At 42.0% G+C, this 24568-nt stretch overlaps 1 protein-coding gene across 2 annotated transcripts in view; it reads right to left on the reverse strand.

Annotated features, from left to right (window-relative positions):
• LOC132398169 (cadherin-2-like) overlaps window positions 1–24568 on the reverse strand; it is a 69953-nt gene that overhangs the window by 23241 nt on the left and 22144 nt on the right. For both annotated transcript variants that reach the window (XM_059977234.1, XM_059977244.1), the window contains exons 2-10: window positions 21113–21215; window positions 20305–20516; window positions 18846–18977; window positions 15922–16077; window positions 12839–12983; window positions 10539–10690; window positions 6651–6785; window positions 5144–5329; window positions 833–1104 (exon numbers count right to left, since the gene is read on the reverse strand). In XM_059977234.1, coding sequence (XP_059833217.1) covers window positions 833–1104; window positions 5144–5329; window positions 6651–6785; window positions 10539–10690; window positions 12839–12983; window positions 15922–16077; window positions 18846–18977; window positions 20305–20516; window positions 21113–21215 — 1493 coding nt within the window. The remainder of the gene's footprint in view (window positions 1–832; window positions 1105–5143; window positions 5330–6650; window positions 6786–10538; window positions 10691–12838; window positions 12984–15921; window positions 16078–18845; window positions 18978–20304; window positions 20517–21112; window positions 21216–24568) is intronic.

Raw genomic sequence — 24568 nt, forward strand, 5'->3', positions numbered from 1 at the left:
CTGCCACAAGTGTACTCACACCACCCCAAACTCACATGCAGTAGATAACAGCTCAGCACATCACAGAAAACCAGCCTCCCCTCCAAAGACTCTGTCTATACTCCTCGCTGCCTCAGTAAAACACCCAACATAAAGACCCTGCCCAACACAGACATGTTCTCTTCTCCTCCCTCCCATTGGACAGGAGATACAAAAGCCTGAAAGGATATATAACCAGGCTTCTGTCAGCTCGTACAAGACTACTGAACCCTCCTCTAGTATGATAAAATGGACTCAACCTCAATCTATATTGTCATGGCCACTGCATCTCAGTGTCTGCCTGCACTATACTTTCTCTGTAACTAACACATCATTCTGAATTCAGTTATTACTCTTCCCTTGTACTACCTCAATGCACCTTTGTAATGAAATGATTGGTATGGAAAGCATGCAAAACAGTTTCACTCTGCTTGGTAGATGTGTGAATAATCTAAGGAGAAATATTTTCACTCAGATGATGTTGTGAGTGAGGAGCGAGCTTCCAACTGAAGTGGTTGATTGCAGGCTCAATTAGAACATTTAAGAGAAATTTGGATAGGTACGTAGACAAGAGGGGTACAGAGGGCTATGGTTCAGATGTAATTAGTTCAGACTAGGCAAGCCAGGCCAATGTAAACTAGATGGGCTGAAGGGCCTGTTCTTGTGCTGTAGTGCTCTATGACTATGTGACAATAATAAACCAATTTTCCCTTGACATACATAAGTGTAAACACACAAGCAATGCTTTCAAGCACACCAGTCACACAGGGACACCACATCACAGATTATGATGGGTAGGAAACTTTTACAGTACCTGACTCCCTCACTCTCTTTCCCAGTATCCGCACTGATGGCTGGGTATCTTCCAAGCTTCTGACCAGCTTTGAATTTTTTCTTGTTTTCACCGACACTGATTCGCTTCGTCGTTGGCTTGAATGAAAATCCTTCCTTCTGATCCTTCACGTTAACTTTTAATTTGATCGGTTTAAGTCCCCCGCCTGCACTACTGACTGAAGCATGATAAGCTGCTTTGTTGGAAACCTTCAAGACCAAGTTTCTCATTGATGACTCTTCATAGTCCAGTTCCTGTGGAGTATGAGAAAACACAAGTGTTCACAGGTAAACTGAGGAGCACTGCCAACCACAACTCAAGGCAAAATTTGAAAAAAGATGTATAGACTTTGAAGACTGTGCAGAGGAGGTTCACAGTATTGATTCCAGAGTTGAGGGGGCTAGTCTATAAGGAGACATTGACTTGCTTGGGACCAGAGAATGGGACAGAATCTTCCAGAAACACACAAAACCACAAAAGGGATACACAAGAGAGGCTCCATTGGTTCCAAGTTGTTAGTTGAGACTGGGGGACATAGCCTTAAGATTCGGGGGAATAGATTTAGGGTGGAGATGAGGAGAAATTGCTTTTCCAGGAGAATGGAAAATGTGTGGAATTCTCTGCACAGCAAATCAGTAGAGGCTGCCTCATTAAATATATTTAAGACACAGTTCAATATTTTAATGCATAGAAGGGGAATTTAAGGGTTACGGGAGGTAGGTGGAGTTGAGTTCACAGTCATACCAGCCATTATCTTACTGAATGGTGGAGCAGACTTGGCAGGCCAGATGACCAACTCCTATTCCTAACATACATTCTTCTGCTCACACACAAAATTAAACCCCACAATCCCCAGTCAGCGAGTAAAAGAAAAAAAAATACTAATTTCTATGATGCCTTTTGCATCCCAGTCAGATCATCTCAATAAAGAGCAATGCTGAAAGTCTGACATAAAGTCGAGGAAGTTGGGAATCTGCAGCAATCAGGTTTATTACTGCTGACATACAAAGTGAGATGCCTTGCTCTGTCAGCAGCACTGTGCAAGACAAAACGTGCTGCCTGTTGCAAGCAAAAAAAAGTGCAAAAGCAGAATAGTGAGGTAGTGTTCACAGTTTCGTGTACTGTTCTGAAACCTAATTATGGATTGGAAGAAGCTGTTCTTAACGTGAGTGTGGGCGTTCAGACTCCTGGTCCTCCTCCCTGATGGCAATGCTGACAAGAGGGATATCAAGAAAGCAGGATTTTCAAGTACACTGCACCCCCTCTGTCCCGTTCTCTCTCCTGATCAACCTCAGACTTCTCTCACAATCCATACTTTACAAACCTATTTTGTCCCCCTTAGCCATTCCATCTGCCCATCACCCACACACTCCCCTCCCACACCCACTGGGTCCCCTCCCTCCATTGTTCCCATCAGCCTTCCCCACCTTCTTATTTGCTTCAATGCTCCACCTTTACTATCAGATTCTATCAGCCACAGCCCTTTCACTATCACCTCCTAGCCTTGGTCACCATCAACAGCCTTCTATCCCTAAAATGACTATCAGAGTGTATTGTGACTGGCTGCATCAAGGTCTCTTACAGAAATGCAGATACACAGGAATACAAGCAGCTACAGAGAGTAGTGCATTCTCGCCAATACATCACATTCTTCCCCTCTGTTGGTAGTATCTACATGAGGTGGTGCTTCAAGGCGGCAACATCCGTCAAAAATCTCCACCATCCAGGCCATGCCATCTTCTTGCAGATACCAACAGGAAAGAGGCACAGAAGCCTGAGGTTCCACATCACCAGGCTCAAGAACAGCTACTATCCTTCAACCTTTTGTTTCTTGAACCATCTGGCTCAACCCTAATCACAGCCTCAGTATGGCAACACTAACTATTTCGAACTACAATGGACTTCTTTTGTTTTAATTGCATTCTTTCTGGCAGAAATTGTGCATAATTTGTTTTTCGTGTGAATGCTGCTTACATGTTGTTTTGTGCCACTCAAACTGTTGCAAGTAGGTTTTTCATTGCACCTGTTCAGACATGTACTTGTGCACGCGATAATAAACTCCACTTTGAGCCACTCCTCACCTGGATCCACTTACCTCACCACCTCCCCCCTCACCCCTTTACACTGGTTATTTCTCCTCTATTCATTCAGTCCGGATGAACACATCAACTGACACTTTCCCTCCACAGTTGCTGCCTGACCTGCTGAGTTCCTCCAGCAGATTGCTTGTTGTTCCAGATTCCAGTATCTACAGTCCCTTCTGTTTTCATTGTTTTCTCCAGACCTTCCTGACATGCTGATAGCTTGTAGCATTTAACTTTTCATCTCAATAGAGTTGAGCATTGCTACAAGCTCATAATTGCAGGTAATCTGTGCACAGTAAGGTACAACAAACAGCAATGTGCAACTATGACTAGGAAATCACATAGGGACCAATTGGCACAGAATAGGATCTGGAACCCCTTCCCTTCTTTAAGATAATGGCCTCCCAAGGAAGCAGACGAGATTTGAGCTCTCTGGGCACAAATGTCAGCCAGTGCTATTAAACTTGGGCTGCTTTCCAAAGGTCCTTGCACCACTGTTTAATTGCACGATGAAATAAAATTAACAACTCTTAAATCTTTTAGCAGGTAAAGAAGAGTTTTTGTTTTAAAATGTCACTTTTACTGCTATCTTTTCTTTACCAATTCCTAGTTTATACATTAAATACATGGTTGAGAACACATTCCAGTTTGTACCAATTGTGCTGAGATGAGAATGGTTGAGGCTTCAGTTTCTGAGGTGTGAATCACCAGATGCCTGTCCTACTCCAACCACATGGACACTATGCCAAGAATGCACACGAATGCCTCTACTTCCTTAGCCTACTGAGGAAATCTGATATGTCCCCATTGACTTTGAGTGATACTTAAAGATGCCCCATGGAAAGCATCCAATCCTAATGCATGGCAACACAAGAGACTGCAGATGCTGAAATCAAGAGCAAGATTCTGCTAGATGAATTCAGAGTGTTGATCATCACTGGTGCTGGAAAAGGAATCACTGATGCTTCAAGTCAAAATCCTGGATCTACACTGCAACAACCTTGCATGCCGATGCAGAGTTTCAACCCGACACAAGCGATACCTTACAACCCACAGATGCTGCTCAACTTGCTCAGTCCTTCCAGCAAATTGTTGGTTGTTTATCTAACTGGATGTATCATGGCTTGTTACAGCAAGTGCTCTACCCAAGACTAGAAGACCATGACAATGGAAGCAAAGTTAGGTGATTCAGCCCATCAAGTCTGCTCTACCATTTCATCATAGCTGATTTATTATCCCTTTCAACCCCATTCCCTTTGATGCCCTGACTAATCAAGAATCTATCAATCTTTGCTTTACTGGTGCCACAGATTCACTGTCCTCTAGCTAAGGAAATTCCTCATCTCTGTTTGAAATGGACATCGCTATATTCTGAAGTTGGGCCCTCTGGTCCTAGACGCCCCCCCCCCCCCCCCACTATAGGAAAAACCCTTTCCACATCCTCTCTACCTAGGCCTTTTGATATTTCAGGTTTCAATGAGCTTCTCCCGACCCAGACAGTACAAGTCCAGAGACACAATGCAGGAGATTGCAGACACAGCCCAGTCTGACAAAAACAAGCCCCTCCTCCATGGACTCTCCTCTGCCTGGTGGGAAGGGTTTTTGTTTACATTGACTGTTTTCCTGAAGCGGCAGAAAGTGTAGACTAAAGTTTGAAAATGTGCACCAAACTCAAGGACAGCTTTTATCAGACTGTTGAACAGACTTCCCAGGACACATGAACTCATGATCCTTCAATCTATTGCATCATAGCCCTTGCACTTTATGGGTCTGTCTGCACGTCTTCGGTAAATGTAACACCATATTCTGTTGTTGCTTTTCATTTTGCACTATCTCAGAGTACTTCTGTATGGAAGTGACATGTTGGATGGCACACAAGAAGCTTTTCTACAGTATCTTGGTGCATGTGACAATAATAAATCAGTTACAAGAGTGACAGCTCACTGCCACAGTTCCTCCAGCTGATTCGTTTGCTGCTTCAGATTCCAGTTTCTGCAGCCGCCCAGTTCTTTTTTACTTTCAATTCTAAGTTGATAACTGTTTGAGATACCAACTGGTCCTTCAAGAGCACTGAAGTATAGGCTAATCATCCTTAACTATCCCTCATGGGACAATCCCGTCAACCTTTGCATCAGCCTTGCTCTTCTGAAGAAGATCCTCCCTCCGTTATACCAGGATAAGTACAATGTCTCTGGATTTTCAACGTTACCTTCTGAAGTATCAAAATTCCTTCATTAGTTTGCTCATCCATTTCGAACCTGAAGTGTCCGTTCTCATTCCCCTCAATAATTTCAAAGTTCCCCAGCCAGTTGTCTGTGAATTCTTGGTCATTATCGATCACTTTGATCCGTAGGACATCATCACTCAATGTATTCTCTTGAACAGATATCTCATACTGAAGAAAAAAAACAAAGAAACAAAGTTGTAAATTAAATTTCATTCATCCAGCAGAAATCTTCTCCACTTCAGACAGCAGAGGTACAAAGAGATATTGACAACTCTTCTAAAAACCACAGCATTTATCAATAAGTATACATGTGTAACCGGGTGACCATCGAATGCTATTCATCATCGTTAAAAAGTGTACTCAGGCAATCATCTGGGTAATGCTAGAATAGTCGTCTGTGCCTTTAAGTAGAGGTGGTGATGCCATTAAGCACACACAGGGTAGCGAGGAGACCATTTTGCTTTCTGTTGCAGGAGCTGGTGGGGCTTTGGAATCAAGCTCCCCCAGAGGTGCTAGGCATGGTGAGGAAAGGTGAGCACTAATTTACAATATCCATGTGAATTAATTTATGCTTGTTGGCGAATCGAGAATATTGGTAATTTGACATGTTTTACATGTGGATGCTTCAGATTTTCACCAGTACAGAACTCGACGCTGGATAGTGTGGCTTGCAAAGTTCCTCACCGGCCAAGTAGGTCAGTCTTCCTGTAATGTAACTACCAGGCAATATCTTGCAAAAGTTGTGCCAAAGTGTACCTTTTGTCTAACTTTATTGTATCATGACTGATTGTGCATGTAACCGCGTAACGTGAATGTTTAGTCTCCGTTCGGGGGTTCAGCACGTGTGTACTAAAAAGTAGTGGACTTCTTAGATGAGATGTATTCGCTTACATTTTTCGTTGCTATGTATAAGATACAGGGTTGGGGGGGGGGAATTCTAATGTTGTTTGTGTTGTGTTCTTTCAGAATTGCCACTATCGTATTAGTACTGTATTAGTTTTGTGGGATTTTCTTTGTATTTTTATACTGCATACACAATCCGTGGATACATAAGTGTGAAGTGTGTGGATCAAAGGCTAAACAGAGATTATAATTGGGTCTGCCGTTACAAAGTCATTCGTTTTGTTTTAAGACCCTCTTCTGACACTTAAACATCTAAACAGAAAAAGGAATTAAAACCCGAAAAAGTAGTTGTTGTCCTGAGTGTGTACTTTTTCCTGGGCCACTATGTATGTACAACCCACAAGCTGTATTAAGGACAAGGAAACAATACTTTCTGCACACCATCCTGGCTTGAGAATATGTTCCCATTCCTTTATCAGTGGGTCTAGGTTTTGCTAATCCCTCCCCTTCCACTTGGATCACTTCATCAAAAGATCTTCTTGTATACAAGAAACTGTAAAAGTGTTCAGTTTTCCTTTAAAAATTAAAACAAGTGTGCACAATAGTGGTAGCACAACATTTTAATGGAAATAGTCAGGATTCCTACCTCTTCTTTTTCAGTTGTAGGAATATTGTCATTGACATCCAGGATCCGGATTTGGGCATTTGCTGTAGCGGACAATCCTTCTGCTTTTCCATTTAGGTCACGGGCTTCCACAAGAAGAGTGTACAAATCTTGGGTCTGAATCAAAACAAGACAAAAAATGATTGTAACATTATTTGTTTTAAGAACTACTTTCTGAATACCCAGAAAGCTACCTAATCGCTAATTTCCTTGAGTGTTCCCAAGAACTCAAGAAGCTGCCCTTCTGGAATCTTAAGGGTAGAGATTATGGCAACAGCTCTGCCCATGACCACAAGAAATTGCAAAGTTGTGGGCACAGCTCAGAACATCATGGAAACCAGCCTTCCTTTTATGGACCATCTACACCAGCTGCGTTGGTAATGAAGTTATCACATGTACATTGAAACATAGTGAAACGGGTGTGCTGGGGACATCTTGCAAGTGTCGTCACACATTCCAGCGCCAACACAGCATGCCCACATTTCTTGGTAGAACACAATAAGCAATCAATATAAACAGACATCACCCACACCGAATACTCTCACTTCTCATCCCTCTCATCAGGTAGAAGATACAAAAGGTTGGTAGCATGTATCACTAGACTCAACTACAGCTTCTACCCTGCTCTTACAAGAGCACGGAATGGTTCCCTAGTACAATAAGATGGCCTTGACCTCATAACCTACCTTGCACCATGTTGTGTGCCTGCACTGCACTTTCTCTGTAGCTGTTGAACTTTATTTTGCATTCTGTTATTGCTTTACCTTGTAGCAACCAACTCAATGCACTGTGTAATGAAATGATCCATGAACAATATGCAAGACAAGCCTTTTTCCTTTATCTTGATACATGTGACAATAACTAATTCCAGTTCATAGCCCAAAACCTTAATGGCTGTCTATACTGTACTTTCTCTGTAACTTTTCTGCATTTTTATTGCTTTTTGTACTACCTTAATCTACTGATATAATTAAATAAGTTTTTCACTGTATGTCTGTACAGGTGACAACAATAAACCAATTCTAATACCAAATGGGGACCAAACACAGGCAAATTGGACTGGTCTGATCAGAATCAGGTTTATTACCACTGGCAAATCACATGGTTTGTTGTTTTATGGCAGCAGTACAGTACAAAGACAGTAGCTTCCCTATCACTGATGCAAGACAAACTGGTCTATAGTTTCCCGGATTATCCCCATTTCCCTTCTTGAATAATGGAACAACATTAGCGATTTGCCAGCACTCCATACTTTCCATGTGACTAGAGAAAACAAACATTTGCTTGAAGCCCCAGCAATCTCATATTTTGCCTCTCTCAGTAACCTGGAGTACACCCCTAAGGATTTATTCACCTTAATGTTCATCAAGACCAAATGTTGCCTCTGTTATCTCAACATGCCCTAACACCTGAGCATATTTCACACTGATCTTCCTATCCACATCTTCCCTTGATGAATACTGATGCAAAATACCACATCTTCTGCCTCCAAGCACGTTTGCTCAGTCTTTGGGTGGTCCTACCCTCTCCCGAGCCACCTTCTTTCACTCAAATGCCTTACAGTTCTTCATCCTACTTGCCAAGGTTATGTCATGCTAACTCCAGACTCTCTTAATTCCCTTCGAGTTCTTTTCTGACATTTTTTTAAAAAAAAATAATCCACGAGGCCTCGAATTGATCTCATCTTCTAAAAACTTTGAATTGTTTCCTTTTTCCTTCTTGACTAAATTTCCCACCTCTTTGTCTAATGCTTCTTTACCTTGACAGCTTTGTTCTTCCTTCTTACTGTGCAGTTGGTCTTCAAACACCCTCCACATCAGGTGTTGACTTGCCCAAAAACAGCAGTTCCCAATTAACACTTCCCAGTTCCTACCAAATACTTGTGTAATTTTCCCCACTCCAATTTAATACTCTTGTGCAAAGTCCATAATGGCTCTCATTCATAGCTACTTAAACTTAAGGAATTGTGATCACTGTTCCAGCAATATTTTCCACTGAAATGTCTGTTATCTGACCAGACTCATTTCCCAGCACCAAGTTGAGTATGGCCCATTTTATAGTTGGACTATTTACTTTTAAGACCACAAGATACAGGAGCAGAATTAGGCCATTTGGCCCATCAAGTCTGCTCCACCATTTCATCATGGCTGATCCAATTTTCTCCTTAGCTCCAATCTCCTGCCTTCTCCCCTTATCCCTTCATGCCATGACCAATCAAGAATCTATCAACCTCTGCCTTAAATATACATATAGACTTGGCCTCAACAGCTGCCTGTGGCAAAGAATTCCACAGATTCACCACCCTCTGGCTAAAGAAATTCTTCATCTCCATTCTATAATAATGCCCCTCTATTCTGAGGCCATGTTCGCTCATCTTAGATTCTCCCACTATAGGAAACATCCTCTCCACAACCACTATCAAGGCCATTCACCATTCAATGGGTTTCAATGAGACCACCCCTCATTCTTCTGATTTCTAGTGGATAAAGGTCCAGAGACATCACTCTTCATACAACAAGCCATTTAATCTTGGAATCATTTTCGTGAACCTCTCCAGTTTCAGCACATCCTTTCCAAGATAAGGGGCCTAAAACTGCTCACAATACTCCAAGTGAAGTCTTTCCAGTACTTTATAAAGACTCAACATTACATATTTGCTTTTATATGTTAGTCCCCTTGAAATGATTGCTAACATTTCAGGTGTCTTCTTCACCACAGACTCATTCTAATGTGCCTCGGGTTTTTGTAGTTTCTCTCCATTTAGAAAATAATCAACCCTTTCATTTCTTCTACCAAAGTGCATGATCATACACCTCCCAACACTATTCTATCTACCATTTATTTGCCCAAGTCCTTAGGTAACTTTTCTACTTCCTCAAAACTACCTGCCCCTCTAACCTTCTTCATATCATCTGCAAACTTTGCAACAAAAGCCATCACTCCATCATCTAAATCACTGACATATAACCTTAAAAAAAAATTGGTCCCAACACTGACTCCTGTGGAAGAGTAGTCACTGACAGCCAACCAGAAAAGGTTCCCTTTATTCCCCACTGTTTGCATCCTGCCAATCCGCCACTGCTTTATCCAAGCTATAATCTTACCCTTGTAGCTTGTTAAGCAGCCGAACGTTTTGCACCTGGTCAAAGACCTGGGTGTCAATGCCTCTGAGGCCCTAATCTAGACCCAACATACTGATGGAGCCATAAAGAAGGCAAGACTGCAACTATATTTCATTAGGAATTTGAGGAGATTTGGTATGTCACCAAAAACATTTGCAAATGTCTACAGATGTACCATGGAGAGCATTCTAACGAGCCACATCACTGTCTGGTATGGGGGTGATGGGGCTACTGCAGAGAGTTGTAAAATTAGTCAGCTTCATCATGGGCACTGGCCTCCTTAGTATCCAGGACATCTCCAAGGAGCGGTGCTTCTGAAGGGTGGCATCCATCATTAGGACGTGCCCTCTTCTCATTGCTACCATCAGCTTCTTCCCCTCTGCCATCCAATTTATAAACGGACATTAAACTCATGAGCACTATCTCACTACTTTATTTCTTCTTTTGCACTACTTATTTAACATATATACATTACACACACATTTAATATAATTCATTCCCACCCCCCACATTATCTATTGCATTGTAGTGCTGCCACAAAGTTAATAAATTTCTCAACATATGTCTGTGATATTAAACAGAATTATGAAACCCTCATTAAGAAACCAGGCAAAGGAATTTGTCCCAAAATATCGCCCGTCAATCTCCCTCCACGATGTTGCTTAAGTTTGTGTGTGTACCTGTGCAAGCATGCATTGCTTGTCAGTTAGCTTAAAACACATCTTAGACAGTGAATTACAGAACACACCTCTCTGTCCAAGTCACTTGCCAGTGTTTTAATTTGTCCATTGGAGTTTGAAACGAACACCTCTTTGCCCCCTTGATACAGAATTCTGTAGTAAATTTGAGCATTCTCTCCTTCATCTTTATCTGTCGCATTCAATGACATCACGAATTTACCTGGAATAAAACAATAAAAAATTCTCTACTTTATACAAGATCACATACACTGCCAAACCCCAATTTTCATGGCATTTATATCCTGTGCATGGATGGCTATGACAACAATCTTGAACTTGAAATGCAAAATGAAAATGCTGCTTCCTACCAGGCTCACTGGTTTAAATGCAGTCTAAATGCTTAAAAGATGATTTGAGAAACTGGAAGCTGCATATTATATTTCCAGAATGCCTTTATGCCTTTCCTGCTTTGCTTTACAAGGATGTTGTTGAACAAATTTTACCTCAGAGCTTGGCCAAATAAAGGATATTCATCTTTTAAAATCAATTAAAGTATTGAATAAAGGGGTCAACACTGCCTTTCTGATGCTTGATGAGCTCCATCTGGTTCCCTTTGATTCTTCTTCAACTTTGAACCTACATGTTGATTTTTTGATAATGCTTCATTTAATCTTAAGTTTAACCAGGCCACAAGATTGCTCTCTCTGTGAGTTCAGTTGGATCTCAGTTCGTGTGTAGGATATGGTTCAGACTGAGACCATCATCTTTTTGAACATCATGCTAAACCCCTATCTTGGTTTATTTTTTCCACAGGTACCAAGATACAATAAAAAGCTTCTGTATACATGGCATCTAGGTGGAACATTCAGTATACAAATACATTGTAGTAGTACAAAAGGAAAAACAATGCAGATATTGACGAGCTGGTAAAATAATCAGACAGACAGATGCAATTTCAATCCTGATAAGCACAAGGTGATGCACTAAGGGAGGACTAATACAGGGAGATACAGACAGTAGATGGAAGGACACCAGGATGTAGTCAGGAACAGAGGGACCTTGGTCTACAAGCCTACAGATCCCCGAAAGCGGTAGAACAGGTAGAGAAGGTGGTGAGGTAGTCATACGAGATCCTTCCCTTCACTTGCAGGGGTACAGTATACAAGAACAGGAAGATTATCATACAACTTAAAAACTCATCGATTAGATCATAGCTGGAGTATTGTGTACAGTTTTCGTCAGCACATTACAGAGAGGATGTGATTGCACTGGAGAAGGTGCAGTGGAAACTCATCTGGATATTGCCTGGAATGGAGTATTTCAGTTGTGTGTAGAGACTGGTTAGCTATGTTTATTTTCCTTGCAGAAAATGGAGGGAATCATTTTATTGGTGCGCAAAGTTAGGAGGCACGTTAGAAGGATAGACAGGAAGGATGTTCTTCCCCATAACTTGGGTACCTATAGCAAGGAGGCAAAGGTGCTGGGAGGTTTAGGGTGTTTGGAGTCTGGAACAGACTACCTGAAGAGGTGGTGGGGGTAGGGACTCTCATTACATTTACAAGTTATATGGATGAGCACTTGAATCAAAGCAAAGAAAGACTAAGGAACAAACTCCAGAAAATTCTATTAGTATAGATAGGTATGAAATGGTTGGTAAATACATGCAGACTTCTGTGCTCTTCTGTACATCGGGTTTTTGGCCTGGAGTCAAATGTAGAATAGTGGATTCCCTTTCCTGATGGGCAAGCTTAAAATACCAGGGGTAAGAGTTAATCAGGATTTGTGGGACAAGGTAGAAAAAAAAATTGGAGGAACATGGCAGTTCAGGCAGAATGGAGGGAAATAAACAGTTCAGGCCAAAATGATGAAGGGTCTCTGCCTGAAATGTCAATTAATTACTTCCCCTTCATTGGTGCTGTCTGACCTGCTGAGTTACTCTAGCATTCTGTGCGTGTTGCTCAAGATTTCCACAATCTCATGCATCTGAGTGACAAGGAATGGTGGGTATTTTTTAAATGAACTGCCAGAGGCAGTTACAATTACAGCATTTAAAAGACACTGGATGGGAAAGGTTCGAGGGATATGGACCAAATTTGGACAAATGAGACAAGCTTCAAACAGGGATTAACAATATTTCATTATCATTGTATGGCCATTTTTGAGACAAGGTTATTAACAAAATTTAAATTCCTGAACTGGTGAATTGGGACTTCGATCAGAATGTCTGGAATAGTAGTATCAGAGCCTGTGCATTACAGGACCATGGATTTACCCACTGCGTCACCACAACACAGTGGAAAATTTAATTTCCAACTGAACAGGGAGCAAATTTCCTTTATTATCTTTAAACAAAATGCATGGTTCTTACCAAATGGGGATAATTCTTCAACGCTTCCTTCAAACACTTCTTTTATGAATTCCGGAGGATTATCATTAATATCTAGAACTTTGATCACAAGTTCAAGAGGGTTCTCAACAGGTTGATTACGAGAATTCCAGGCTTGTCCTATCAACTGAATCAGGAATAAAAGATAAATCACAAATCAAGGAAAATGCAAGAAATATATTCATCCAACTTTGCAAAATAGGTCATTTTTAATTATTGTCAGATGCACTAGGGTTCAGTGAAAAATTTCATTTTGCATGCCATTGACACAGATCATTTATTCATATCAGTACATCCAGGTAATACAGAAGGGAAAACAATTACAGAATGCAGTTATTAGTGTTAAATAGCAAGTGCAATGAGGCAGACAGTAAGGTGCAAGATCATAACAAGGTAGATTATGAAGGTTGGAGTCCATTTGATTTTACGAGAGGACCATTCAATAGTCTTACAACACTGGGGTACAAACTGTCCTTGAGCCTAGTTTTTTTTTTCCTCCAGTAGGGTCTGGGCCTGAAACTTCCCACTCCCCCATAGTTGGTGACTGGCCTGAGTCCCTCCAGCTTTTTGTGTGTGTTGCTTGGATTTCCAGCATCTAAGATTTTCTCTTGTTTGAGCCTGGTGATATATACTTGCAGGCTTTTGCACCTTCTACCTGATGGGAGGGGAGAGAAAAGAGAACGCCCGGGGTGTTTGATTATGTTGACAGCTTTACCAAAGCTGTGAGAAATGTAAACACAGGTGGATGGAGGAGTAGTTTTCATGATAAACTGAGCAGTGTCATCAACTCTCTGCAATTTCTGAAGTCTTGGGCAGAATAGTCACCATACCAAGTGAAGACTCATTATTTTAGCACCCTAGAGGAGTTTGAGGCATTGGTTAGCTTTCTTGGTGTGATATTTGTGTGGCTGGGCCACCACAGGCTTTTAATGATATTTACTCCTGGGAACTTTCACCCTCTTGACCTCTGTAGATAGGAGCTCCTGCACTAACCTCCTTTCTGAAGTCAAAGACCACCTCTCGTTTTGCTGACATCAAGGAGAAGTTTGTTACCATGACACTGTTTACTAATCCTTCTACCTCCCTCTAGTACTCTGGCTCATTGTGTCATTTTGTCATTTGCAAAAGCTGACTCTGGTGTGAAATGGTGGTAGTTTGAAGGTGTTAAAGCTGAATCTAGCCTCTCAGTTGTGAATGCAAGGCTTATCTCAATATAATTATCTTGCTATTAGGAGGGGCTTGCAGTGTACTGAATTTCCTACAACACAACCTAATATGGTGCTGCTAGTCACCAAGCTACAGTTCATTAGTTTCACACCCACGGATTCCTGATTTACCATTACACTCCGTCTTTTCCATTATAATAGCAGCCTCATGAGTGATAGCAAGACCATAGGAACAGAATTAGGCCATTTGGCTCATCGAGACTGCTCTGCCATTTTATCATGATGGATTCATTTTTTTCCCCTCAGCCCCAGTCTCTTGCCTCCCCACCTATGTGACAATACCTCCCCATACATGTGACAATACCACATTTTCCTCAAGTTTTTCCTCCATGCATCTCAGATACAAAGAAAAGGCAAAACAACACAGAAGAACTGGTCATTAACTTCAGGAGGCAGGACTGATTACAGATCCCGTCTGCCTCATTAATGCTGAGAAAGAGTTGGTTGTGAGCTTCAGTTTCGAAGGTGTAAGTATCACCAATAGCTTCCCTTGGTCCAACCAAGCAGATTCTATAACCAAGAAAGTACACTAGTATCACTATTTCCTCAGAAAGCCAAGTGAAGTTAGTATGTCCCTAAAGAGCCAATGGCTACAGATGTACCGTGGAAAGCTCCTATCCAGATGCGTCACAGCTTGGTACTGCATCTGGCCTGCCCAAGACTGTAAGAAATTGCAGATATAACCCAATCCATCATGAACAGCAGCCACTGACTGCCTATATTTCTCACTGCCTTTCGACAGTAGCCAACGTAATCGCAGACTTTTCCCCACCCCATCAGATAGGAGATCCAAATGCGCGAGAACAAATAGGACAACTTTTACCTGTTATCAAACTCTTGAATGGATTCCCAGTGTAATAAAGATGAACTCTTGATCTCAATCTGCCTTGTCAAGGACCCTGCCACCTTATTGTATACCTGTAATGCACCTTATGATTGTCACACCGTATTCTGCATTCTCTTTTCTCTATGTTTTATGGATGTTTGTGAAGAGTAAGAATTTCGGGTTGTATCTCCTGTTATTAAATTGAACCATTTTGTACTACCTCAATACACTATACATTGAATGATCTACCTGAATGACAGGCCAAACAAAAATATTCCTCTTACCTCGGTACACGTGACAATAATAAACCAAGTACTAATCCCCGATGCCAAATTTAGAACATTGCTCTTTCACTTCTCATGCATCTCTACGAGATAAATGCAACTTGCATTTGTATAAAATTGTACTATGCAAAGGCATTTCCCGGTGGGCTAGCTGATGCTAGAAAAAGTAACAAAAATAAAATTCTCTTTCTAAAGTCCATTTTCATCTGGACAAACCTGAACAATGATACAGGATTCTTGATTTTATGAAATGACATGGCTAGCCAGTGAGAGTTGTTAAATATTGACATTATGTGACGCATTTAAGAGGTTTTACAGGCAGGCATCTTTTCTTTCTTAGCTGGTTTCTTGCAGCCATTATGCAGGAGGTACAGGTGCATGAGCTTCCACAGCACCAGGTTCAAGGGCAATAATTTCTCTTAAACTATTTGGTTCTTGAACCAATGAGCATAACCCTAATTGTATTTCAGTACAGCAACACCATGACCAATTTGCACCAAAATGGATTTTTTTTTTTAAAAAATGGTTGTAATTGTTTTCTTTCTTGCATATTTTTTTTCCATTGATGATGTTCATCTGATGCTACAAGTCTCTGGTGCTTTTGTAAACTTTTCATTGCACCTGGGCATTCATGTACTGTGCATTGGACAATAAACTCTACTTCCTCTGGACTTGAACAGGATTAACATGCAATATAGACAGTTCTATTCCAGATTGATTGAAACTTACCTTGAACTGTGGAGTTTTTTCACGATCCACTTCTCCTGTGATATTTAAATCACCAGTTCTATGATTAATCACAAACAAGCCGACTGGAGGCCTGTCTGCCCCTGGGCCTGTGATTGTATAGGTTAATCTTTCACGAAGTTCAATGTCAGAGACAATCTAAAGAAACAGTAGATTTGTTATAGTTAATACAGTATATGAATGATTGACATCTGCATTTGTCCACCAGAAAAGGAATTGGATGATTTTCACATTTTGTAAAATCCAAATCTGTCAGCTGTTTCTTCCTCCTTACCTTCTGAGCCCTTCACAACCTCTTCCCTCACACCAGTGCATAGCTATCCCAACTCATCACATTGTGTGCTTGAAGTTTTGTTCCCTCAGATACAAAAAAACCAGTGATTCTAATAACACACACACACACACCTACCTACCTTCATTGAATACAAGAGTAAGAAAGTCGTTTTGCTGCTGCATAAAGTTTTGGTTAAGCTTTGGTTAAGCTGCCCTTGGAGTATTACGTGTAGTTCTAGTCAGGCCATTGTAGGAAGAATGTGGAAGCTTTGGAAAGGGCATAAAATAGATTTACCAGGATACTGCCTTAATTAGAGGAAAGGTTGCTCCCATAGGAGCAATGACTAAGGGAAGACCTGATAAAAATGTGAGGGGCATACATTGCCAAGCTTCTTCCCCCCACCCCACCCCCATAATCATAAATGTGAAGTACTAGAGGACATGCATTCACAATGAGAGGGTGAAAGTTTAAAGGACACAGTTTTGTTTTTACAGCGTGATAAGTGCCTGGGATGAGCTGCCAGGGATGGTTGTAGAAGCAAACACATAATGCTGTATCTGTGGTGAACTACATATACCTGTCTGGACCCCCCAATCGCTGACTGCTCCTGTGGCTCCTCCCACAGACCCCGGTATAAAGGCGATTGGAGCCACCGCCCCGGCCTCAGTCAGATAAGACACACAGATATGCAGGAAATGGATTATGAACAGTCAAAGGAGATCTAATTTAATTTGACATTGTGTTTGGTACAAACATTGTGAACCGAAGGACCTGTTGCTGTGCTGTTCTGTGTTCAATGTTAATTGGTTCAATATTGGAGCATTTCTCCATCTGTTAGAATTTCTCTCCATGATTGTTTGCTCAGCCAACAAAGGCTCCTTTAGTTCAGAGTTTCCCAACTTTTTTATGCCATGGACCCCTGCCATTAACTGAGGGGTCCATGGACCCCAGGTTGGAAACCCCTGTCAGCAATCACGTTTAAAGTACACCATTTTCCCCAGGAGTTTGTTTCTGACCGAGCCCCTCAGTTTACTACACGGTTCTGGAAGCCCTCCGTCAGATCATTGGAGCCATGGTCAGTCTCATTGGGTTTTCACCCCAGTCCAATTGGCAGACCATGAGCACCAACCAGGATATGAAGGCGGACTTGCCAAGTCTCACTGTAAGTCAGCTACTCGGATCGATCACCTGTTCCGCGCAGAGTCTGCTCACAACACCCTGCGCCACTTTCCCACTTGTTTGTTTCCATTTGAGTGTCAGCTTGATTATCAGTCCCTAGTTTCCCGAGCAGGAGTCCGACCGATGTGGAGTCCCAACTGGTCTGTTGTTGCCAGCAGAGGTGAAGGAACAGTCTTGCAGAAGTCCCCTCTGTCAGAACAGTGGCAAGCCAACCGTCTGAGGCGGCTGGGTCCTTTGTTCTGTCCTAGTCAAAGGGTGTGGCTCTCCAAAGACATTCCTCTGTGGGTGGAGTCTTGGCTCTAGGGTCACACCACAGCAGGCCATTCAATGTTCTCAGCCAGATTATTCCAATTACTTACTTTCTTTGTTGCCACACTCCATGTATATCAATCCCACTTTACTTGTTTCCTGTCTAAAAACCCCTTTTGTGCAGTCTGCTGGCATCAGTTCTGAGGTAGACTTCAGCCGGCTTCTGGACTCCTATCTGATCTGTGGCCTGCTCCACAACTTGGTGGATTAGGAGAGCCGCAGCCTAGAGGAAAGGTTGTTGGTTCCCCTCCATGACATCCTGAATCTGGACTTGATCATAGACATCCACTGTTGTCACTGATCGCACTGGGCCTTCAGGCACTGTCTCTGGTGGTTGAGGTTGAGGCAGAGGGCAGTTGCTCTGTTATGCTTGGTCTGAACACATGGGGGCGCCAGAGTACAGTGAACTTGCGCCATTGTTAGAGGTTCTTTCACAACTGCTGTCAACAAGGAAGATCTTACGCATTGTGGAATGCACCGGATGGAATTGTGCAAGGCAAATTTTATTGTGTTAAGGAAGGTGATTCAGGGGTACAGCTACAAAAGCTGCTACCTGACAGACCCAGTTATCCCAGGATCAGTATTGACCTCAGGTGCTAGCATGTGGGTTTCTTCCTGGTGCTTTGGTTACCTACACAAGGCTCATAACCCTCCATATACCTATCCAAATGCATCTCAAATGTTCCAATTGTACCCACCTCGGCCACTTCCTCTGGCAGTTCATCCAAGCTATTCTGAAATCTCCAAGTGAGGTTCCACCAATGGCTTGTATACATGCACCATAATGTCATTATTCCCAAACTTTATGCTTATGGGAATTTACGATTTTTATTTTTCTGTTACAGCCCCGCTGGCACAAAAAATAAATTTTGGTCATAAGACATCTGAGCAGAATTAAGCCATTTGGCCCATTGAGCCTGCTCCACCATTCCATCATTGCAGATTTATTAACACCCTCAATCCAATTCTTCTCCCTTTCCCCTGTAACCTTGGTGTCCACAGCCATTAATGCCAACGAATTCCACAGATTCACCACCCTCTGGCTAAAAAATATTCCTCCCGACTCTGATTTTGGACCGAGTGTCCTGACAGAATGGGGGTGGTGATGTGACAGACTTGTCTGTCCCCTCTATCTGGGACTTACAGAGCCAATAGAGTGGGCCGATGGCGGCTCGTGCTCCCTCACGTCGAACGGTGGAATGATCCATTCTCTCTTCTGTCGTCTGAAATGGTTAGCTTTTCGGAAATAGATTCTGGGATGCTCATTTTTCAAAACCTGCAACAGAATTAAGAATGTTACAGAAGCACAGAACGTGCTGCACTGAAAGTTTTCATTTGTGCCAGTGTGAAGGTGAAGCTGCACCTTAAACCTTGCTCCTTTCATCTATGCCACTACGGTTTCTTCCTTCTCAGATGGGATGTTGGTAAATTTGTTTATCATCCCATGTCCAGTAGAAAACTACTTTGTAAGCATATCATAGTCACAGAGGACTACAGCACAGAAACAGGCCCTTCGGCCCTTTTACTGTGCTGCCTGGTCTATTGGGATTGTAACACTCCAAAGCTCTCATCCATGTGTGTGCCCATCCAAACTTCTCTGAGATGGTACAATTGAATTTGTGACATTGGTGCATTGAAGTAGTGTGCAGGAGAAACAGAATATTAATGCAGAATAAAGCGGTACATTTTCAGAGAAAGTGCAGTGCAGGCTGAGAATAAGGTTCAAGGTCGTGACAAGATAGATTGTGAGGTCGAGAGTCTATTAATAGTGGGATAGAAGTTGTCCTTGAGACCAGAGGTAGGCACATGCTACGTCTTTTGTACCTTTGGCCCCAGGGACAGACTGGTTCACTGTGGATGGCACAGTGGCTTCCTGGCATCTGAGACCAGGGTTCAATCCTAACTTTCAGTGCTGTCTGTGTGGAGTTTGCACACCCTTCCTGTGGGGTTACCCCTGGAAGTTTCGGTTTCCTCCCACATTCCAAGGTAGTGTTAGTCGACTACTTCAAATTGTCCCCTAGTTGATAAAATCAGGAGTGGGGGGGGGGGGGTGGATTGAAGGTTTTTGATGAGATGAGGGGGAAAGTTTTAAAAAAGTGATTTGTGTAGTGTTATAGATTAGAAATTTGGTGCTTGCTTGTATCTGTGATGTATGACTCCAAAAGAAACAAAGAACAAAGAAAAACATGAACCCAAGTGTGATCACAAGCACTATTCCCACTGTAAATGAGACTGGAGGATGCAGTGTTACAGTCATATAGTCATACTGCATAGAAAGAACCAGAAACAGGCCTTCAGCCCCATCGTTGGCCACGAGACTTACCTACGCTAGTCTCATTTGCCCACGTTTGAACTCTTATTCCTTTAAACCTCTCCAATCAAAATACTTAGTTATTACACCAGCCTCACCCACTTTTATGGCACCCGATTCCACGTATGCACCACCCTCCATGTATGCCTCTCAGATCCCTTTTAAAATCTTTCCCCTCTTACCTTAAATGTATGCCCTCTAGTTCTTGATGCCCTTTCCCTGGGGAAAAAGTCCTTGTGCTTTCAGAGTGTATATGCTTTGCAAGTAAACCTGATAAATTGGTATATCTTACCGTCTTTGATTGGTTTGAAAAGGGCATTAACTGGATAGCAACTCTCCATTTCTCATGCGTCCTTAAGTCCTTTGCCCTGACTTGGAAGTAATATTTCGATTCGATGTATAGGGGATGGGTTGCATATATCCTGCCGTCAGAATGGATTCCAAAATTGGCATCGTTGGTATGCAACTTTATGTGCTCTCCAAAATTACAGTGGTAAAATATCACTGGAATTTCAAAAACAGCCATTCAGTGTGTTGAACAAGAACATACAGCAGTACAGCAGTGTCAGGGCCTTTAGTCCACAATATCTGTGCAGAGCACAATGCTAAATTAATCACTTTTGTCTGCATATGGCCCATATGCCCCCATTCTTTGCATATTTATGTACCCATCTCTGCACATCTTGAACACCTCCATCATATCTGCTTCTACCACCACCAACCCTAGCAGCTCGTTACAGGCACCAACCAGCCTCTGTAGAACAACTCACCCCACATATCTCCCTCAAAATTACCCCTCCCAGCTCAAAGCTATCCCCTCTGGTATTAGACTCTTCCACCCAGGAGGATAGATTCTGACTGACTACCCTATTTATGCCTCTCCATTTTATAAAATTTTACCAAGTCTCTCCTTACCTCTGCCAAACCAATCACAAATTTGTCCACCCTCTCCTTGTACCTCATACCCTTTAATCCAGGCAGCATCCTGATAAATCTCCTCTGCATCCCTTCCTAAGCTTCTACATCCTTCCTATAATGGTCTGCATCCAGGGTATAAACACAAGTTAACACAAGTTAAGCATTATTACAATTATCATTACCTTTAAGAACAACATCCCCCTTTAACAGCTGTGGAGGAACTATGGCCTCAAACATGTGTTTTGCAAACATTTTTTTGCAGCATTGTCCAGTTTGAGAACACACCTGGAATGGTACAATGGAAAAATTTATTAAATAAAATACTATAATGCCAGGTTACTATTTCAAGAAATGTATTGACATTGCGAATTAACTACAAAAGATACTACCCAACTGCACAATTAGAAATGCAATCTCTTTCTGCAGTACTTAATCCTAACACCACCTGAATACCAACACTTGTTATGCTGTAACACAGAAAATGTAATAATTCATGTTTATACAAGGAGCAGCCTCAAAAAGCAATATATTAATTATCTTCTTTTATTGGTGTTATTGAATGATATGCACTGGCTTGTTTTTATAGAAGGCAGCAATAGGGTGCGCCTGAGGGACTAGACAGCCTCTTTCGTCCTTTGTTCCAGACATCGCTAACACTTTCAATCCCTCTGTCGAGATTGAAAAGCACATGTACCACGAGCAGAACACAAGCAAGGAAAAGCCAACTGGTCCATTTCTCTTGTCAAAAAGCTCAAGGTCTCATTTAACATCATCATTCCCCTGTTAGTTGATTCACCAACAGCTGTCAAGGTCCTAGGCTTTTGGAAGTTCAAGGAGATTCAGCAGATTACAGACTTCTACAGATAAAAGCAGCGCAGCCGATGATGAAAACTCCAGTACCCAGGAATGTGGTGAATGTGGTGCGACTCAGCCACCATGGGTACATCTCTCCCCACCATCAGGGACTGAACAAGAAGCGATGTCTCAGGAAGATGACACTCTTCATCAAGGACCCTCATCATCTAGGCTATGCCCTCTTCTCATTGCTGCCATTAGGTAGCACACACCCATACCTTGATTTTTAACGACTGCTTCTTTCCCACTGCCTGCTGGTTCTCGAAGTGACCTGAGAAATTCCACATTACTTCAGAATATATGTCTTTATCTCTCTCAACTTGCACTGGTGTTATGTTTAGTTTGGTGCTTATTCTGCTATACTTGTAAAATTTTTGCTTAGTTAAATTGTAAACTTTGTGCCTGTCTTGTTTGGGAATGTGCTATGCTGCTGCTGCTACAAAAAGCTAATTCTCATGGCATTCACTCACTGAGTACAGTACTATGCAAAAGTCTTAGGCACATAAATAAATAACTACGGTGCCAAAGACTTTGGCACAGTACTGAATTTGTCAACGTGGAGTGGACAGAGAGTTTGTAAATCGTGCAGGCGCAGAGGATGTTAGGAGTGTCAAGGGTGGAGCACTCTGGGACAGGTGGCAGAGAAGGAAGTGCAAGATTGGGGAGTAGCACAGGTAGCAGACACACCCAGCCCTGAGGCACCAGAAAAGGTCATTTGATTCCAATCAATTGGTTTATTGTTCATTATAGAATGTTTCTCAGGTGCTTCCTGTAAAAGCTTGAGAGCATGACAGCTTCCATCTCACTTATCAGACTTTTAAATGGACCTCACTGTTTTACCTTGCTCTAATTCTATGTACTGCCTAATTACAGCAAGACAAGTTTTTCCACGGTATCTTTGGTACAAGCGAAAACAGTAAATAGGCTAAGTGATGACATGCTGATCTCATTATCTACCTTGTCATGGCCCTTCCAGTTAGTCTCCCTGTAGTGCAGGTTCTTTCATCTGCACTCCCTTTCTTGTTTAGACTACCTTGATGTAATCATGCATGACATAAGCTGGCTGGATGGCACAGAAACAAAACTTCCCCTTTTATTTATTTGGCACCTTTTTTTAAAAATTTTTTTTAATTAGTTTTTCAAAACATTTTACAAATTAAAAACCCCAAATCCCAATGAGGAACATTAAAACAGTGCAAAATTAAGCATACAATAACAATATGTTACAAAGGAAGAGAATTTAGCAAAAAAAAAGCACCTAAATTAAAGACAAGTAAGCTTAGTGTCCTCCCCAAGCCCCACAACACAAGAAAAAACAACAGCAACTCCAGACCAACCACAACACAATATAGAGAGTATAAGTCAGGACAGCCAAGCTCCCAGACTGTGAATACACTCAGCAACAGAGGATAATAATGCCTTCTACCAGAAAAAAAAGGAGCTGAAAGCAAGGGACCAAAGAGAAAAAAAAACCCTAGTCAAGAGGAAGGTTATGAAAGTACTCGATAAAAGGTCCCCAGACCTTATGGAACTTTAGATCCGAATTGAGAACTGAATAATGAATTTTTTCGAGGTCCAAACAGGCCATGATGTCGTTAAGCCATTGAGCATGAGTGGGCAGGGCAGCATCTCTCCATCTGAGGAGGATCAAGCGTCTAGCCAGAAGAGAGGCAAAGGATAATATTCGGCATTTGGTCGGACCCAGACATAAATCTGTCTCGCCCCAAAAACCGAACAGAGCAATTAAGGTGCTAGGTGCTGATTCAGAATACACGATAACATAGTGAAGACATCTTTCCAGAACTTCTCCAAGCTAGGACAGAACCAGTACATATGGATGAGAGAGGCCACGCCCCTCTTGCATTTATCACAGAGCAGACTAACGCTAGGGTAGAATCGAGATAGTTTAGATTTAGACATATGGGCTCTATGAACAATCTTAAACTGTAAAAGGCAATGGCGAGCACAAAGAGAGGTTGAGTTAACCGATTTGAGAACTGAATCCCAGCTCTCTTCAGATAAGGAGATATTTAAATCCTGCTCCCAGGCCATTTTGATTTTATCCATGGGAGCCCGTCGTAAGGCCACTAGTTTATCTCGGATGATTGATATTAAGCCTTTACCTAGTGGATTCATGGAAAGAAATAGGTCCATAGCATTTTTCGCAGGCATTTCAGGGAAGTTAGGAATTAAAGGAGCAATAAAGTGTCGGATTTGGAGATATCTGAAAAAATGAGCATTGGGCAGATTGAACTTAACAGAGAGCTGCTGAAAAGAAGCGAAGCGATTATCAATGAAAAGATCTTCAAAATGTCTAATGCCCTTCCTATACCAAACCTGGAATGCTGAATCATATGTAGTAGGTAAAAAAAAAAGGTGATTATGAGCAATAGGGCTGGAAACGGAAAACCCCTGGAAACCATAGCATTTCCTGATCTGAGCCCATATACGCAAAGTGTGTCTAACAAGAGAATTAGCTATTGATCTGGGCAGACTACTAGGGAGTGCAGAGCCAAGAAGTGCAGAGATAGATAATTCTTTAGTGGAGCTCAGCTCCATCGCCACCCAGTTAGGGCACTCGGGTTGGCCATGGAAGAAAGACCAGAAGGTAGCACAACGTATATTAGCTGCCCAATAATATAAACGAAAGTTAGGTAAAGCCATGCCACCCTCTTTTTTAGATTTTTGGAGATGGATTTTATTAATTCTAGCGCGCTTATTCTGCCACAGATATGACAAAATAATAGAGTCTAAGGAATCAAAAAAAGATTTAGGAATAAAAA

This window comes from Hypanus sabinus, chromosome 1 (genome assembly GCF_030144855.1).
Source record: "Hypanus sabinus isolate sHypSab1 chromosome 1, sHypSab1.hap1, whole genome shotgun sequence".
NCBI lineage: Eukaryota > Metazoa > Chordata > Chondrichthyes > Myliobatiformes > Dasyatidae > Hypanus > Hypanus sabinus.